This window comes from Cyprinodon variegatus, unplaced genomic scaffold (assembly GCF_000732505.1).
Source record: "Cyprinodon variegatus isolate N-32 unplaced genomic scaffold, C_variegatus-1.0 Scaffold679, whole genome shotgun sequence".
NCBI lineage: Eukaryota > Metazoa > Chordata > Actinopteri > Cyprinodontiformes > Cyprinodontidae > Cyprinodon > Cyprinodon variegatus.
Genome location: NW_015151132.1, coordinates 266732 through 287038, shown reverse-complemented (window position 1 = coordinate 287038; position 20307 = coordinate 266732). Strand labels below are relative to the sequence as shown.

Genomic DNA, 20307 nt, shown 5'->3' with positions numbered 1-20307 from the left:
TCCCCGCCCCAGGCAGTGTGTCTAGTTTCACAGTGCAATTGAAGGTGACAGGGACAGAGAGAGAGGGAGCGGGAGGGAGGGACAGAGGGAGGACACATCACAGTATCGCCTGAGGCTACACAACAGTACAGGAAGAGCGAGAGATGGAGGGACAAAGAAAGGGAAGGAGAGACTCACGAAAGTCCTCCCAGTGAATCCCATAAGCAGGTAACAGGGAGGTAAAGTTGCACAGAAAGAGATTAAATGTGTGTCGGTGTGTGTGTCACATGCCGTTCACCTGCAGGTCAGCAGATGTTTAATTTTCAACTAGAGTTTTTTTATGACCAGCAGCACTTGTGTGCGTGCAGGCCCTCCCACTCAGCCTCCCCTCACTCATAATATATGAAGGCATTATTGGATCCCAGTCAGTAAGAGCAATTATAATGCACTACCATTTGTTTTTATTCTTACAATTTGATGAATATTTGTCATGGCACGGTAACCATGGCGACTGCCTCCACCACCACCACACCTCCCCTTTCCCATCCCCCCTTCAGTGCTGAAAAAGCAAGGGATGGAGGGAGGGAGAGGGAGAGAGGTGACAGGAATGAACTAACAAGATGCACTAAAAAAATGCATGTCCTGGAGCAACATAAATCTTTGCAGTGAAGCACGCGCTACCTCACACATACACACACCCTCACACACACACACACACACGCATTACTGCGCTCCACATCGCAGAGGGATCACATAGGTTCAACCAAATTCCAACAACTGAAACAGAAGAAGAAAAACAAAAGGATTAGCAACTTGAAAACACACATCTGAAGTAGATTGTCTGCTACAATGATAGGAAAGAATAGAAATAGCTTTATTGTCCCACTGTGGGAAAATTCAGATGTTACAGTGGCAAAATTAGAAGACAGAAGAAAGTTTGTAGGTACACACAATGCTACGTATTATATATAAGAACAAGACTTTAAAAGTTACAGGAAAAGAAAAAAATCCTCTCTGGATGTCAACAACAATGTAAGGTTATTTATTAAATGCTATACTCATAAAAATAAGAATTGTTCAAGTTAAGAAAAAAAAAGCAAAACAATTTTTGTGTTCTATATGATTAGATGAATTAAACTGTTTCAAAACTTTTCTAATTTTAAAGTTGTCTTTGGATAATCAATCATTTGAAAAGAGATTTTCATCTTCAGTCTCCTGGCACTAATACTCAGGAAGTCCAGTTTTATTTACACGCACATACCATGGTAAATAATTACATTATTCATTGTGTTATAAATATCTGTCAAAGGCTAATTAACAAGTTTGTCAGGGCGGATAAAATCATGTCAGAGCATATTCCCATGAGACAACATTATTCCAACACACAGAGTTTGATCTCTTACTCAGGTTATAGCCACAAAAAAGCTTAAAAGAAAGTGCACCCCTGTAGAGTCTACAGTATAGTTTTAATTGTTTCTGTGTACCAGCTGCATGTCTGTCACTCCAAACTAGGTACATCCTAGGAATCAATTAAAATCCAAACCAATAGAATGTTTATTATTCTTTTTCAAAGCAAGATATTCGGGTCGGTTGAAGTTTATAGCTCTTTCTTACATTTTGCAGTGTATTATTTTATCAAATTTTATTTACCTACTGTTTTATTATCTTTTTTATAATACGCTTTTGCTGTAGGACACCTATTGTTTTGGTTGGAACTGTTATGTTTTTGATCATATTCTTAGATATTATTATACATCTTAAAGTTTGATAATAGGTTGTTATTTGTTTGTAATTTAAGGATATTTAAGTGAATTTAGTACTTTTAAGTTAACCTCTTTTTTCTTAATATTTCTTATTTGATTGTGATCGGTTATTACTAATTTGTGTTCCTCTGCAATAAAGGAACATTTCCTTTGTGGTAAATTCAGACTTGCTGATAATCAAAGTACCGTAATTAAATCACACTAAATGAAACTATATTCCAGCTTTAAGTTTTAAAACCAGTTATGTTTGCTAAATATTTAGATTGCTGATTAGACTAATCATTCTTAGAAAATGAAGGTAATAACATTATCTCTGCATTTTGAACTTTCATGCACCCTAGAAGCTTGTTTATATCCAAGTGAATAGTAAAGAGCAAAAAAAAAAAAAAACAAACGATACAATGCAAATCCCTTGGAGGTGAAATTTTTTTTTATTGTTTTTTTTTAAATAAGTTTACAATGAAATAAGGATGCACGTCAGTCATACTGGACACTGAGGACAGGCGCTGGCAAGAAAGCACTGAAATCTTTACAATTAATTTAAACTTAAAGGGACAGTTTTGCACATTTTTTAAACATAACACTTGAATGGAAAGTGTAGTTATACAGTATTCAGGTCAAACATTGCTAATAGATAAGTACTTCTGGGTTGTTTGTGTTTTTGGCATCATCTGATTTCAAAATGGTTTTAATTATAGTAAAAAACTAGAACAAAAATGTAACTCTTTACTCATATGAACCGTTGCAGAACAATATATGTAAATCATGGTATAACAACAAACTTGAACATAGGATTAATTTTAATTTAATCATTGTATGTTATGCATTCTACATGCTATAGATCAGTGGTTTTCAACTCCAGGCCTCGATGTCTAGCAATCTTGAACTTGTGGATATGTCCCGGTTCCAACACACTTAAAGCAAATCGCTAAACTAAACTCTTGATGCAGTCAAGTTCTCCTGCTTATAACCAAATTACACTAAATATTTTGGCCAAACTTTAAGGTTTAAGTCATTTTATTACATATCAATCCCCCATTTACTGTTTTTAGATAATTTCAACAAAAACCTGCTAAATAAACCTTAAATGGTGCATATAAAACTGTTTTAATATAGCATATTTATTTAGAATACATAATTCAGGTTTATGTGTTCAGAATTAATAAAGTATACTTACTCAACAATATTACAGTGACTTTATTTATTTCAAATGATTTAAGTTTATTGTTTGAATTGCAGGATAATCAGGGTCATCATTATGCAGCTCAAACAAATGACAAAAAAAGGAATGGGAATTTATTCTGTTATAAAATTACATAAATCTTAACATTTGGTTGAAATATGTCTGTATTTGACTCAGGTGTGTTTTAGCAGAGACAAATTTAAAAGATGGAGGACGCCAAACCTCGAGGTTTGAAGTTCAAAATCCCTGCTTGGTTTAACACACCCCAATTAAATAAGGATTTCTCAATAGGCCTTCTACAGGACTTGATGACATACTAAGGCATTACCAGTATCTTAATTGATTCTTCTGGAGCACTACATCATCCAGAACATGCATTTTACTATGAATCCTCAGTTTTAAATCCCTGCCCTAGACTGGTTTAAATTCTGTATTAAAGCTGTTCCTGGTTTTTATTTGATATGTATTTAAGGTTTTAAATAATTCCTCTCGGACAAGGATAACTATGATAATATTGTATAAAATACATGAAAGGAAACAGTGTTTATTTGAAAGTCAACAAAAAAAGGACTGTAATATCCTTTATTTACAATTACACTAGATTCTAGTTGACTAGATTTACACCTTAATTTTTGGATGTTTGGTGCAAATTTATAAATGCATAGTCTATTTATTTAAAAATAAAAATCTGTCTCTATATTTATCAATAGCTGAAATATCTATCCAGTAAGATGGCATTTATTGTAATTGGTGCTTAATGAATCAAATTGAACTACTTTGAGCCAAAATAGCCTTTAGCTCTTAAGAATGACCTCCCCAGCAGCAGGGATAGATGCTGAACTGAATTCCCCTTCCATCCGTTACATAAAAACACTCCTTATGTGAAAAGCCTTCCCAAATGAATTGTGGGAAGTATTGCACGATGTTTGCAAGCTGCTGGGTGCAGTTTACTTTTAACCAAGTAGGAAACTTTTAATCAAGTATTGTAATTCTTTTGCTTAGGTGGTATGTCTGCACGCATCCTCCGCCACTGTTCTTTTTACCTTTGAACTTGTCAAGTCCTTTCTTTTCTCCAAGGCGTGTCTCGCAGGAAAGTAACAGAGAAGGGGGGGTGTAGTGGGGGTAGCAGAAAAAGAATTGCAGAGTATGAAAGAGAGAGGGAGCGACAGAGAGAAAGGGAGCGCAAAGTCTTGTCAACCGGAAATAAAACAAGCTGGCACCCACCCCATCCCCAAGCCCCTGCACCCACCCCAAAGTCATATACTTCTTCCTCACTCTCTCTTTTTTCCTCCCCTCTGTCTCTCCCGCCTCCATCCTCCATCTCTCTCTTCCGCTGCATAGATATATTTAAACCCTGCTCCTGCTCAGTTTTCGCTCTGACTTTCCCGTACATACCGTCATACCTGCGTCACCATTTACACCTCAAGTCGGGCCATGTGTATCCATGGACAGGGGTTCCTGGATGGTGCTCCTTCATCCTGCTCTTTGGCCCTCACAGTTCTTTTTTATTTGTTGTTCAAACACTCAGAGCAAAGGAGGACTGTTTTTGTGGAGGATCAGGGAACAAAACCTGGGTGTTCTAAGAATTACTACACCTTTATAAGCTGTTCTTTTATAAGCTGTTAGACAACTGTACAAAGCCTGAATAGCCCAGTTCTGAGGATTGTGAGATCAAATGGCCTGCTAGTGAAAAGACACAAACAAAATAGGAGAATAGGTTTACAGATCAACCATAAACGAAATATCAATTTTCTTTTCTGAAACATTTCAGTCTTCTATTCTTATAGGGACATAACTGTGCTTTGCACAATTTCGTGTTTTCTATTTCGGCTCAAAATGTCTTGGTATTTTTTCACAACGGTTTGTTCCTTCATGTTTCGTTCTTATCATTATTTCATATTGTCTTTGAGCAAAGAATTTTGGTTTATCCTCTTCTGTTAGTTTCGGGTCTTTTTTCTTGAATATGAGTTCAGATTATCTGTTGATAAATCTTCCTTTCATTTCCTTGGTTTCATTCGGTTTTCCGTCATCCTACATTCTTTTGCCATTTTCCACTCTTATGTCAGTGTCTAGGCTAGTGATGATGACCCCCAAGATTTAAGATACCGTTGGTTTAGAGAAAAAAAAAAACTAACAATGTTTTTCTTCTTCTTTAATGTCTCCTATATATGAAAAAGCTTTAAATATTTTAGTGCAAAGATGTAAAATCAATGAATATTTTGTATATGCACCAAACCAAAAAAGGAGCAAAAATATAGCCTGGCCATATGGAAGTTAATAAATATAAACCTATGTAGATTAATAATGCAAACTTGGACATAATTGAAGGGTTGCATAATTTTGGTCAGGTAGGTGCTTTATCTATAAGGGAAAAAAAATAGAAAAACATTGCAAAAAGAAAAAGCCAAAAGTTAGTATCCACTTAGACAAACTTTATTGTCCTTTTGTATACACCGACTGTATACAAAATGAAATTACATTGCATACAGCTTACACCAGTGAAACAGTGAAATTAACATTACTATTATAATGTGCAGCAGTAATCATCGTGTAAACAGTTTAGGAGAAAAGCAAAACCAGTTTAAAAAATAAAGTTGCAAAAGGGCATTTAAATGGAAAGGGTAAGTGAAGTGCAAATAAAAATGGTGCAAAATGCAGTAGAACATTTAGCTGTGCCTTATCTAAAAGGATTATAAAAGTTACAGCCACATTGGTTGTGCAAAATACTTTGATATCTATGTAAAAGGTTTTCATTTATTTTGGAATAGCTTGGCCAGGAATTGTCATACGTCAATGTTTGCAGAAAAAAATGTAAACCTAATTCTTAGGTCTAATTGAGACTGAAGCAATGAGGAGAAATATACTTAGGTGTTATTCTACTCGCATAGGGGTATTTTTTAAATTAAAGCCTTTTTTGATAGTTAGTCACTGTCCTATCTAAGCTCCTGGTTTGTCTTTCTTCCTTGCTGTTTTTCATGTTAAGCAGCCTCTATTCTATGACCTACTCTTTCTGTGATTCCTCCTGTCATGTGTCCTAATTTTATTACTAAGGACCTTTGCCTTACCACAGACAGACTCTGTATTTTGGTCTTTACAAAGAACTTTATTGTGGCATTTACTTGTACAGTAGCTACAACCACATACGTTAATGGTGCCCAGTTAACACCATCATGTCTGCTTATGAGTAAAATGAATCTGGATAAATCCAGCTGTTCTATGAGGATTGTCAGATAACATTAATGAACAAATGGCGCTATGATGACAGAGAAACACGACAGTCATATCCAGGAGATCATTGTAGACACATAAAATGTGTGGGAAAAAGTGCTCTGACATTCAAGCAGGACAAAATCATAACACATGTAACCCGGGTTGCAATGAAATGATTTAGATTGACGCATGCGTTAGAATAGCCTAGTTAATTCCTGACCTAAATCGAACAGAGAATCTCAAAATTGATGTTAACAGATCCTCACATAGCTTGATCTATGATGCATAATTGAAGGAGAATTAATTCCTCTCTTTAAATATGTAATTTTGTATGGAAAAAAAGAAATGCAGCAAAGGGGGATTTTAAACAATATTGACAAATTCTTATAAACTATTGAAAACCATTTAGCCTTCTTTTTTCACTTCTCAATGATGTGCTGAATTGTGTTTGTCTGGTGTGTAAAATCCAAATAGGATGCATTCATTTATTTTGTTGTTTCCCAAGAAAGAAGTTCAAGGGCTAAAATTACTTTTTTTAGATGCTCTTTATGCTGTGGGTGTCCAAACCTTACTGTTCTAAAACAGTAGCTGAAATGCTGTCTTCAGGTTCAAAATAAATTTACACTTAAACAAGTAAGTTTAAACGAGTAAGTTTTACAGACCTATTAATAATATTGATCTCATTTTCTGCATTCCACGGAAACTAAACAGCAAATCATGTATTGTTTTGTGCACACAACATTTGATATCTGCTTGGGATTAAAACATTTTTTTTATTCTACCGGATAAACTTAAATTCAATGTTCTTCAGTTATATAGAATGAATATATAGAATGATGCTAATTCTGATGCTAATTCTGTACATCCTATATATAAATAGATTCTAAGTAAGATTCTCACAATCAATTTAATGAAATTGTAATAAATATATACTCAATGCCACACACATATATATAACAGGACTCTAAGAGCCTTCATTGCAAACTTAATGAGCTGGCTCATTGAGTTTGCATACCATTCATCCATACCACCCGGATCTACAGCAGAGATGTCGGAATGTCATTCGGACTAGAGAAGTGTGGTCAGATGGGAACTAAGAGAGGGAAGGTAGTCCACACAGAGGGGGTCTTACTCCCAGAACAAATAATAACAGACATTGAGGACAGTTACAAGTAACTCGGAATCCCACCAGCAAATGGCAACCTCGAAGAGGTGACAAGGAGAGCGGCTACAGCCAAATACCTCCAACGAGTAAGGCAGGTCCTATGAATCCAGCTCAATGGCAAGAATAAGTCTTGGGTAATAAATAGCTACACTCTACCAGTAATCAGATACCCTGCAGGAATAATAAGCTGGCCAAAGGATGAGATACAGGCCACAGATGTTAAGACACAAAAGCTCCGAAGCATGCACGGAGGGTACCACCCCAAATCCAACACCCTGAGACTCTATGCTAGCCGAAAGGAAGGAGGCCGAGGAATAGTGAGCGTGAGAGCCACTATGAAACATTCAAGATCCATAAGTACATCAAGGACAAGGCTCCAACAGATGACATCCTCACTGAATGTCTCAGACAATGGAGAACAGATGATGAGGTGCTGGAGGCTCCGTCAGGGAACGATAAGCCCTTATAAGGGATGTACCACCGGAACATAACCTAAGTGGCCGATATCAGGAAATCTGACCAAAGCCGGACTGAAGGACAGCAAAGAGGCATTCATCATGGCTGCACAAGAGCAGGGCCTGAGAACCAAAGCAATAGATACCCAGATCTACCACACCAGAAAAGACCCCAGGTGCAGAAGGCGCAAAGAGGCCTCTGAGACAATCCAGCACATAACTGCAGGGTGTAAGATGCTGGCAGGGAAAGCTTACATGGAGCACCATAACCAAGTGGCTGGAATAGTGTACAGCAACATCTGTGCAGAGTATGGGCTGGAAACCCCAAGGTCAAAGTGGGAAACACCTTCAAAGATGGTAGAGAATGACCAAGCCAAGATCCTGTGGGGCTTCCAGATAAGGAATGGTAATGGCAAACCAGCTGGACATTGTGGTGGTGGACAAAAAGCAGAGAAAAGCCATTGTGACTTAGAAATGCCAAGTGACTGCAACATCAGGAAAAAGGAACATGAGAAACTAGAGAAATACCAGGGACTCAGAGAAGAGCTGTAGGAAACCTGGAAGGTCAAGGCAACAGTGGTGTCTGTGGTCATTGGGGCACTCAGGACAATGACCCCCAAACTTCAGGAGTGGTTACAGCAGCTACCTGGAAATACATAGGACATCTCGGTCCAGAAGAGTACAGTTCTAGGAGATACTGTGCAGAACCCTCAAGCTCCCAGGCCTCTGGTAGAGGACCCAAGCTTGGAGGAAAAAAGGGGGGAAGGCCACCCGCGCGATATATATATATATATATATATATATATATATATCAGTGCGTTATATCAGTGCGTTATTACTGTTTGATCCTGTTTGATCCTCTGGTCTTAAAACTGGTCTTGTTTTACTCCTCTAACATTTCTGTCAAGCCATCAGATTTGTGCTTCAGGTTGTTGTCGGGCAAAGTTTTCCAACACTAATGGAACCATTTTACTCTTAAAAACATAAGAATCAAACACTGGTGTGGATTTTTGATAATCCAGGAGCTAGAAAACCATAGTGGCCTCAGTGGATTATTCCTTTTGATCTGTTTCTTAAATAAGATTCTTTTGGTTCCCTTACTTCCCACCTTATCAATAGGAATCTTCTGATTATATTACTCCTTAATTGTGAAACAGAGAATTATTGATTTATTTTTTCATTCAGTTCCACAACAGAAGCACAAGGGTTATAGATATGTTCTGATTAGAAATATTTTTCATGCATTAAACTGTGTGTCCTTTAAACCTGTCAATCTTTTGTGGTTCAAGGTACAGCACATGTTTTGGGTTAAAACACCTTCTCAGTAGGGGTTTGGTTAATAGGTTAGTCACTGCATCCACGTTCACACACTTCTTTTCTAACCTTTAATCCCAATTCAGAGCTTCAATTTGACTTAATAATCCAACTTTTAGGATTTTTTTTTGTCATTTTAACGATAATTTTCCAATTAGTAATTTCTGACCATGTAAATAAAAAAAAATTTTATTCTGATTAATTATTTTGATAAAAAATATATATATATTAAGTATAAAAGTTCAACTATTTTTTTGCATGAAACCATACATTTTTTTTCAATAATAATATTTTTTATTTTTTAAACTTTCCTTACTTTAATTGAAGTTCCTGAAATTTTTTGTTTTATTTTGTAGGATTGTGGTTTTAGCATAAGGAAATTACTGTTGATCACCCACAAAAAGAGCAGCAGAGAAGAAAAGAAAAGCTAATTGTGGTTAAGGCCAAATGGCACTGCTGACTCAGAATGATCATTCTGAACTAATTCATAACTGATTATTATTTACAGAAATATTGGACATTATTAAAACACAGTAACGACTCCATTATTTTGAAGGTTTTTTTTTTGTACCTTTACAGAAAATGCAAAATGTTTGCCAAAATGTGCATAAATAGTAACTATACGGCTTCTTTTTTTAAATGTCAAAAAATAAGTATAAATGATCTCAAGTTAACCACAAAAGATTTCACCTGGTCCAACTCAGTCTGATTTGAAACTTCTTATCTGCTGATTTACCTCGGTATTTATGTGTAATTCATGGCGCAAATTGAACCCCAAAATCTATTTATCATCCCCTATCTTTCCATTATCTGTGCTTTATGCTCCACTCTCTCAGCCTTCCCCCTCCTCCTCTCGCTGGCATTAAGTTCAAACTTGACACTGATGTTGACTCACTTTGTCACCCCTCGGTGGCTCCCTCTCCCTTCCTCTCTTCCTCTTCCTCTCTCTCCCCATCGCTCGGAGGACACGAGTGCCCGCAGACGCATTTCTCTCCAGAGCCCCCCCCACCATCCCTCTCCTCCCTCTTTCACTCTATCTCACCCTGTCCAACTCTCTTCATCTTTCTCCCTGCACTCTCCTTTACAACACACATACACAGTATTGTCAACAAAGCCGGACGTTTAGGGAATAAAGGTCCAAGGAGGAGGAGAGGAACTCTCAGGATACCTGCTTCGGTCTACCTGGTCAACTTGGTAAGTTGGTTAAATTGAATCTTTAAAGCGCTTTGATGTCTCATAACGCTCTGATTTTTTAAGATTTTTTTTTGGGAGGGGGACTTTGATGGGATTGGAATACCATCAGTTATAAAATCGTCAAGGTATTGGTTAAAAAAAAAAGTATTATTCACCGTTTTAGTCAATTCTAAATAAATCCAACTTGACCTTTGGCAGATTGTTGCTTCCGTCGTTTAAATGTTTTGTCTTAGTATGATGCAAATTTGCTTTCTTGCACTGTTACACAAGATAACACAAGAGTTTGGAAAATATTACTTATGCAAGAGCTTTGTAGTTAAGTGCATCCTTTAACAATACATCCTGATTTGCAAAGAGATTTTACTTCTGCAACATTGATTCCAGTCTTTGATAAAACATCCAACTCATATGATATCTCCATTTGTGCATAGATGGATAAACATTTTATTCATTTCATATAAATTAATATTTTCATGTTTTTCTTAGCTTATATGTGATTCCATGTGAGCTTCGGTTCTCCAGCGAGTGCAGTGCTAAAAGCAAATTAAAAGTCATGGCTCTCAGAGTGGGTTCTAATGTACCTTCTGTCCCTGTGGTATACTAGGTTTGCAATGTATAACACACACACGTTACGACAGCGAGCATGTAACTAACTCCATTTATGTCTGTCATCATGAGGCTAATTCGCAACAATGCCAACCATGTGTGAACTCATGCGATATGAACCCCTCCTTCTCCTTCTTTGATTTCTTCTTTTTAAAACAGATCCAAAGAGGCGGAGAGGAGCAAACGGGCAAAAACCCGCAGTGGACAGGGGCTCCAGTAGTTATCTCCATGGTTGTCTGGATGCTCATAGTATGTATGAGAAGTTAACCATGCTGAACCTGCAGAGTGGTTCCAACTGGAGCGGGCCCAACAACTGGTACCATGACCCCACTGGGGTTCAGACTCAGCACAGCACAGGTGAGGAAGCATTTTCCCCAGGATGAAGGTATGTTAGCTGGTTAATGTTATATCAGAGGAACTTTAAAGTGGATTAACTCTTGTAGCCACCACACCAGTTTCTAACCGAGTTTTTGATATCTGAGATAGGGCTCACTGCCCAGGGGGCTATGGCTAAGGGGTCTGACGCATGCAGCCAGATGAGAAAATAGTGCCAAACATTGCAACATCAGCAAGGTTTTTGTTGCTTATTTCCATGTTTAGTGGGAAGTGGGCACTTTTTATGTTGATATGTTGTTATGATTTAAGTAGGATATCTAATTTATCAATGCTATTTATTTATTTTAATCAAAGCAAACAAGGCCAAGTGAAATAAAATATTATGGGCTTCTATCAGCTCAATATATCTTTTTATTGTTTTGAAAAAAAAATCACAACACATAACTTAAAAATAGCATTATTATTTCTTTAATTATTTTATCTTTTGTAAGTTTAGATAATACCTTTCCTGTACACTGGTTCGAGTGAGAAATTGCATGAGTGCATGACACAGATAAGATACGCTGTAAAATTTTAAGAAATTTTTGTAGTGTAGGTTTTGTTCCCTAGCGTGTGTGTGTGTCTGTAATGGCATGGGGACCCGAAAGAAGAACTCGCCCAGGGTATCATTTATTTAACAGCTGGCAATGTTTCTAAAATTCTGCAGCTCTAAAATTTGACATTCTTTGACAAAAATATTCACATTACTGTTTTTTTCTCTCCTTGCTGGCAGTGTCCGAGGGCTGCATGCTGGACACAGAGGGAGGCATTGGGGGAGAGGCAGGAGGAGGAGGCTCTGGAAGAGGGGGAGGAGGAGTCCCCGTGGAGCGGGACGAAGGCGAGGAGTCTCAGCTGAGGCTGCAGCTCAAGAGGAAGCTGCAGAGGAACAGGACCAGCTTCACACAGGAGCAGATCGAGGCTCTGGAGAAAGGTCAGACACATGCAAACATGCAAAGCTTAGACCTTTTCCTTCCCAGAGGGCAGGAATTTTACCATGGCACAACTAAACCTTTGTGATCAGATGAAGCCCTGGTTTTAAAGCTTTGTTTAATAATTTGAAGGCCAAAGAGAAATCCCGGCTTTGCATATTTTCCCTGGTCGTTACCTTTATTGGCACTTCCATGGGCTAATCTCCACACTGCGCTCAGTTCCAGATGCAAATCATCCACTATCTTAACTCCGCAAATATTCCCAATCTGTTCCAAAAATGCCTCTAGCAACATAAAGCAACAATCTGAAAATGCATCATTATTGAGGTTGTGTTGTGCAGCGGGATGTGGCCCCTGTATCCACTGCGAGGGATCAGAGAGGCACCCTTGACTGAATGTGGCTGCGCAGGGCCCTCAAGCTAAATAAGAACTCAGTGTCCACTGTGCACCCGAGCAGAAACATATCACTGTGGTCAGTCTGTGCAAATGACATTAATGAGATACACTGACCTCAGTGCACAGCCAAAGCACAATAACAATGATGTGTTGACAAAGATGCCTGGTATAAGAAAACCAATTAGATCAATTTGTAGGGTAGATTTAACTAAAAGAGCCAAGATTTAATTGGTATTGCTTTTTGCCTATGCATTAAAGTAAAACTCTATTTACTTACAGCTTTGCAAATGTATTATTGCAACTGAATCCATTCTTACTTTTAGGCACAGGCAGATAATGTAGGTCCAACAGTAACAAGCCTGAACAAAGATTAGATCCAACCACTTGCAATTCCGGCTCCATAAGGCAGACAGGCGGGTTATCACCTGGTTAAATGAACAGGATAAAAGGAAACTAGGCTGTTTTTTGTTCTTTTTGGACCAGGATTGCTGAAAAATATTTCTAAAAGATTAAACCTGTCTTCCTGGAAGTGAAGGAAAGACAAAGTACCCTTCTGTTCAGCCAGCTGACAGGCAGTTATCTGTTTATCAACATTTACTTCAGCACAAAGATTCCCACAAAGATTAAGAATCATTTTTAACCAGACATTCCTGGGCAAGTCTGGAAGCAGCACACATTCATAACAAAACATTTTGAATAAATCATATACACACATTATAAGTCAAATACAAAAACATCGCTCCATTGAAAGACAAATGAGTCAGTAAGAGCAGCCTTTAATTAATTTAGTGACAGCGGCAGAAAAAAAAAGAAAACTTCTTAGCTCCTTTCCTTTTTTAAACGTCTCTCCAACAAAGAGCTTCATAAGCTTCATTTGAACTTTTCACCATAATGCAAAACTAAAAATAACATTAGCACATAAATGCCAAAAACATCAACGCATACTTAATTTCTTTCCACCCATCCCACAATACATCGATCTAATTTTTACCATTTTTAAAATGTATTTTAAACCCCCCAAACCATGACTGTCTGTCACTGTTTGGAGGTTATGGGGAAAGAACTATCTTTGAAAAGCCAAATTATTATTTTCTACCTAGTTAAGATTTGAAATGACTAAGCTTTGCAGGTGGAGACAAACTGAAGTTTTAAACTTCCTCTGAAACCAGACCTAAAAAAACCTGAAGATCAATGAGTCACCCTAGTCCTGGCATGGTGAGACATGTTCACGTTTCGACTTGTCAACAGCAGAAATGTCAACCGTTTGTCAGCTTTAAATGAACCGCCTTGATAAACGCTGATGATCTGAAACCATCCCGCTCTGTGCCGATGAGAGCTGGAGGAGAGAGGGTTTACTTCAAGTCCTAATTAAGTCGGTGGGTTGGTAATGCTGGTGTATGTGACCAAACACAACTTGAAACCAGCTTTGATGAGATCCAGACCAAAGAGCAGTTCTGTGCTCTTCATTTTAAAGCAGCCCTGCTTTAAAATAAAGTGCTTAAGCAGCTTCTCAGTTGGAATCCTTTCAGTTGAACTTTGTGCGTGTTCCACAAGGATAAATTATTGATACAAAGTGCAACAGATAAATATTTCAAAACGGGTTGTAAGTATAGATGCTTAACTTCCTGGATTAAAGCTTCCTCTAAAACATAATTAGTAATGCTAATATACAATATGAAACATCATTTGACAGAATTTTGCACTTTTTGTTCAGTTGAGTTCAGATTAATTCAATGTTGAATGTTGAGGTCCAGGTGCTGTCCAGCAGTCCTTTGATTTCTCATCTAACATCCCTGATCTGTGCTTGTCCTTTATCTAATATCCTCTGCAGAGTTTGAAAGGACACATTATCCAGATGTTTTTGCTAGGGAGAGGCTGGCAAACAAGATCGATTTACCTGAGGCCAGGATACAGGTGAGGATTTTTTAAATGTATTTCTTATTTAAATGCATTTATTTCATTCTCTCATGACGAAAAACAGAATATAAACTATACAAGTTAAAACAACGGAATGTAAAGGAACAGAATGAAGAGAATCTCACATTCTATGACTCCTTAACATAAATAGTTCAACCAATAATATTTGGTAATGCTTTCTTTTACAGTAGCTACACCAATAACCACGTAATAGCAAGGTAATAACATAGCACTATATTACTATGTAACAAGAAAAAAACTTAATGGAAAACTTTGGTTAGTGCTCTGCTTCAAATTTTCAGGCAGACAAGGTAAAGTCGTATTTCAAACAGTTATGACCAGGAAACTCATTCATTTATCAGACAGCAATAAATGTATGTGTTATTATCTAGTAAAATGCAGCTTTTTACTTGGCATATAACAGAAAACCTAGAAGACAGCAAACCAATGAACTTGAGCTAAGTTTTGTAATGCTTATTTACTTGATCATAAGTAGGTGATGGCAAATAATAAAAACTTTTATGTGGTAACCTAATAGTAATTACCCACCTAAAGTATCCATTGTTACATAGTAACATATTACAATCTGAAATTACATACCTTGATTTTGGGATGATTACCAAAATAAAGGTTTTCTTGTTACCAAGTAATATAGTGTGGCTTGCTATGTTAGCACCATGTTATTACATGGTTATTGATGTACTGTAAAAGAAAGTGTTACCTAATATTCACATTATAAGTGCGGAAAAATCAGTTGAAGTCCAGCAAACATTGCTCAAGTTTTGCCCTTTTTTTCATTTCTAAGAATAGACATTGAGCACAAAATAAATTTAGAAAAGCCAGGTGTTCCGAAGTGGGCCAAATGTCTGACTACATCCTGATTGACAGGTGTGGTTTTCCAATCGGAGAGCCAAATGGAGGAGGGAGGAGAAGCTGCGTAATCAAAGGAGGTCAGGCGGCGTAACGTCATGCTCACAGAGCCAAGCCCCTCTGAGCACCTCCTTCAACTCGTCCGTCTACCATCAACAGCACGGCAGCAGTTCAGGTAAACAGCAGCTCATCATCAGAGGATACCCTGAGCTCATCAGCTCGCTCCAACAGTACATCCATGACACCAGAAGCAGCAGTTTACATTTGCTCCCCATGATTTAAACATTTGGTGACAGGAATGTTATAGTGGTTTATAATAACTAACCCCATGGCACCCTTGTTTAACATTCACAAGCATTAGAGTTTCTCCATCAGAGTGCATCTGTATTAAATATTCCCCCATCAAGATGTTCTCCGTGAGTCGGAGTGGATGTGTGCATGTGCTCAACATCATCTCTCCATTTCTGCAGGCTCCATGTTAAGTCAGACGGAGTCGTCCCTGCCCAGCTACAGCTCGCTGTCTGTTTTCTCACCTGGAGTCCAGGTGGGACAACATTAATATCCATCATTCAACACATTTCAAACTACACCTCTAAAGCAGCATCTTTGTCTGAGCCTTTCATCTCATTGTAGGGAAACTCTTATCTGTGATTTCAACTCTTTATTCTTTCCAATGGTAAAATAAATTGTTTCTGTTTCAAATAAATGCAAACTGCCAATACTATAAACTACTACAGTATTTTAACAATGTTTAAATCAGTTAAATACTTCAGAAAACAGTGGCCTCTCTAAAAAATGTTTAAGTTCCTGTTTTATGGATTCTTTTTTTTTTTATGAAAATGAAATAAAGTAAGAAGAGAAGTCACATTTTAATCTATTACAAAATTAATTGATGTTTATTTTCTGTCTTTTAAAAAGACGCCAAACCAAATATCAGTCCATATTTAAATAAAACTCCCCAAATTATTATTTTTTCTTCATCCCATTCTTTGCACCTTTATGAACTCTTCCTGAAGTTTGGATTTTTACAAAAATTATGCTATTAATTACTTTATATGGTAAACTAAAGCTCCCATACCAAGTAATGCTAATGCTTGTAATCTTATATCAGTTCTGTAATGTGGCCGAAGCAGGCAAAGGTTATCTAAAACAGAAGTTATGCATTATTTTATAAAATTATTTCCATGGATCAATGCCACCACAAATTATGTTTATATGGTAATAAAAAGAGAAAACTAAAAAGAGAAAATTCAAACGATATATATATATATATATATATATATATATATATATATATATATATATATATATATATATATATATATATATCATTAGATAGATAAATTTAGATGCTTTTCTTTCAGTTACCTCGTTTTCAGGTGGAGGTTAACATAGATTAGCATTTTTTTAAAAATTGGTTAAAAACGTGAAATTACCTAACATCATGATAGTTTGCTCCCTATACTTTATTTAATACCAGAAATGGTTCAGAGCCTTAATGCTCTGGACATTGCATGTTTATTCTTCGAAAACTCTTTATTTTGTAATGATGTGATTTATTTCTGTTATTATTCTGAACATTACAGCCTTCACATAATTATATAAGTTATTTTTATTAGTACATCATTTCTACACCTTACATCAGATGAAACAGTGTTACTCAAGTAATTAGAACGTAAGTAAACATTATACCAAAACCTTTTATACTCTTATTTGAGTAGTTATTTTAGAAGAAGATGTTTTATTTTTATATGACAAACATATATTGAAGTAATTCTATTCTTTGAGTACCTTTAGTACCATGTTCTCTACCCACCCCTGCTCATAACGGTCTGCATACTGCATGGTGTTTAATTCAGCTATGACTACAGTCTTACAGACCTGAGTACCTCATATATCATCTTGTTTTTTGTAAAGCTGATCATCATTTTTCCTCTCCTGCTTCGCTCTCAGTCTATTCCCCCCCAGTCGGCCTCCTCGTACTCCTGCATGTTACCTCCATCACCCTCTGCGCCGCGCAGCTTTGACTCGTCGGCATACTCCTCCCCTCACCTGCAGACTCCACCCTCAGCCAGCTCAAACACAGGTGGGTGTGTTCGACCTACAGAAGGTTAAACATTAATCATTAATTCTTTGTAGTTACCATTATTTCCCCCTCTCCCACTCAGGGCTGATATCACCTGGGGTTTCAGTGCCGGTCCAGGTCCCAGGAACTGAACCACAGAGCATGAGTCAGAACCTGGGGCAATACTGGGCCAGACTACAGTGAGCTCTTGCTGGCTGCTGATGGACAGAAGAAGAAGAAGTGGGAGGATGAGTTGGAAGGGCATGTAAAAGTCCTGTCAACATAAAAAGATTAGGATACATGTTATCAGGAAGCACAGGTCTGAGTTATAGAGAAGCCTTGAAGGGTTGCAGACCCCAAAATGCATTAAATGTTTACAGAATCAACCAAAAGCAGCTTTGGTTGCACTTCTCAGTACTCAGCTGGTACTGGTATTGTCTCTGTATGGTTAGGAGACATCGGTTGACCAATTCTAGATTTAGGAAGAAGGACCAAAGAAGGATGGCTCTATTAGGTTTTAAGGTAACTGAACTTCTCCTATTTTTTCACATCACAACCACAAACCTCAGTGTATTTTATTGGTTATTGGTGATTTTATGTAATGGACAAAAGCAACAGAGTTATATAAAGTGGTGGTTTCAAAGTTCATGATTGCAAAATCTGCTTATAAGCAGCTGTATTCAGTCCCCTTCACTCTGGTACCATGTAATAAAATCAAGTGTACACAACTGTCTTCTCCAAAGTACTATACAAAGCCGTTAAAGGTGTGATTCAAAGGCTAAACATTTTACAAGTACAAATCTGAAAGGTGTGGTGGGCTCTTTTATGCAGTCTATAGAACCTCATTTTCCTGCAGTTAGACCAGAGCTATAAGGCTTTCCACTTCTAGAGAGTGGTTAAAGCTCAGTCAGACTGTATGGCCAGCATTTATTTACTTCAGTACTGAAGTTTTGTTAGAAATTATCAGTTGTTTTTGAATTTCCATAGTCTGTTTCAGGGTTTCCATTGTTTATAGCTCTATCCATTATCCCATCAGCACTGACTAACCTGCCCTGTCTTTACTTAAGGAAAGTTTCCTCTCAGCATTATTATGTCAACACTTTTGCCTGGTTACATCAATGGTGCCCAAGATTGATTCTCATCCACACATAGGGGAATATTCATAAAGCAGTGCCATCTCCCACACTGTCTGCAACTCTTTTGCAATTTCTTTATTTGGCACTGGATACTTGCACTAAATAACACTAAATACATTCAACCTTATCCAGAGAGGACCGGAAGGATCCAGAATTGATCATAGATAATGCCTCCTTTGAGCTACTTGTCAAAAGTCAGATTTGTCTTGTGTGTATTTTAGTCTTAATAATATTTTTTGTAGAGTAAAAAAATTGATCCTCATATCAAAGCTTCATTTATACTTAGGGTTCAGGTAAGGTTACTTATAAAGAATAACTACTGCACAAGATTTAATTTAGCAGTATTAAATAAAAGTGGGTTGAAATTCAAACACAAACATGAATTTGTGTCAAAATATTCCAAAAATTATGTTTTCCTTTTCTTCTCAATCAGAATTTTGAGATGCTTTTTAAAGGTCTGTCCCAAATAAAACACGCTGATGTTTGTTGTAAAGTTAAAATCTATCTGAAGAATTAAAAAGATAAAGATTAAGGTTAAATTAAGGTTAAGATTTTTGTTTTTGTCTCATGAGATGTAGAAAGACATCACCCTGGGAGCATTGCAGGGCACAACCAAAGCTTTTCTCCAGTCAGAAAAAAAAAATTGGTCATACAAAGTAAATACCAGCATATATCAGGTGTATTGTGAAGTGTAACCACTGGTTGTTGTTACTTGAGCAGCTTAATCATATTGTGATAAACTAGCTTGTTCCCTAAGCGTAAGCTGTGAGACTACTGTGAAGATTTTAGACTCGCTTATGGCAATCACTTGTACTTAAAACTTTGAAAATCTACCATAAAAAAGTGTAAATCCTACCTATCCTGACTGCGCTGAGATCGCATATTTTTGTAAAGACATTTAGACATCTGTGGGTGAAATAAAATAACTGTTGAAGAATGCCTGGTGTTATTAGAGGGAAGAATGTAGCATGATATTGGCTCCAATCAACGTTAAAGCACAAGTTAATTAGTCAGAGCAAAGGTTTTCCATTCTGTCATTAGGTTAAAACTGCAGCAAAAAGTTTTTATTTTATTTTATATTCATTTGTAAAATCATCTTATCCAATCAGTAAAACAAGAAGCTTTTAAAAAGTAAGCAGTTTTTTACATTACTAATGCAATTTTTTCTGCAGCAAGTGACAATCAGTGTTTCTTGCACTTTAAACAAAAACATAAACAAGTGACAATCAAAGCTGGAATGGGTGAAACCACTGCTGCTCTGAAAATCTAATAGCAATGACTTGAAACAACTGTGCATGACCAAAAGATGGCGCTAGAGACAATCCGCTACTCAAAATCAAACATTGTACAGATGCCTCTGATGTACTTTTGCAGATATTAAGGCTCTGCTCACTATTTTTCCTCTGATGGCCAGTTCTGCTGATGCAACTCATATGAAAGATCCTTACAGACTCCTATTTATTTGTGTTATCACTTGTTCTCACGGTTCATTTGTGTTGGGGTTTCATTGTTGTCACGTGTTGTGTTAGTACTCTATAGCTACCAAGAGTCAACCCTTTTTTGTCAAGGCCTTGGATCCCTTTAATGACAATAAAGCAGTGTTTGATCAACTTAACACATGTTTTTGTGATATATTTTACTCAGCAAAAGATAAAATATGATTAACATTGACATAGTTTCAAAAATATAAAGAAAGACCTGAGTATGAGACCAGAATATGTGTTCAAAGTTGTACTAACCCATTGTTTGA

General features: G+C 37.0%; 1 protein-coding gene across 1 annotated transcript; it reads left to right on the top strand.

The window, feature by feature from the left end:
- Positions 1-10096: 10096 nt before the first annotated feature.
- LOC107097196 (paired box protein Pax-6-like) lies at positions 10097-20162 on the top strand. The gene is made up of 8 exons (XM_015394248.1): positions 10097-10263; positions 11029-11226; positions 11978-12175; positions 14401-14483; positions 15375-15531; positions 15827-15900; positions 17310-17442; positions 17525-20162. The coding sequence occupies exons 2-8, from the start codon at positions 11121-11123 to the stop codon at positions 17623-17625; spliced, it is 852 nt and encodes a 283-aa protein (XP_015249734.1). The 5' UTR covers positions 10097-10263; positions 11029-11120; the 3' UTR covers positions 17626-20162.
- The last annotated feature ends 145 nt before the right edge of the window (positions 20163-20307 follow it).

Bases quoted from the DNA above. Each gene is read 5' to 3' on its own strand.
- LOC107097196 (XM_015394248.1), top strand. From the start codon at position 11,121: ATGTATGAGAAGTTAACCATGCTGAACCTGCAGAGTGGTTCCAACTGG. The intron at 12,176-14,400 runs GTCAGACACATG...TATCCTCTGCAG, and splicing joins GATCGAGGCTCTGGAGAAAG to AGTTTGAAAGGACACATTAT. The intron at 14,484-15,374 runs GTGAGGATTTTT...CCTGATTGACAG, and splicing joins TACCTGAGGCCAGGATACAG to GTGTGGTTTTCCAATCGGAG.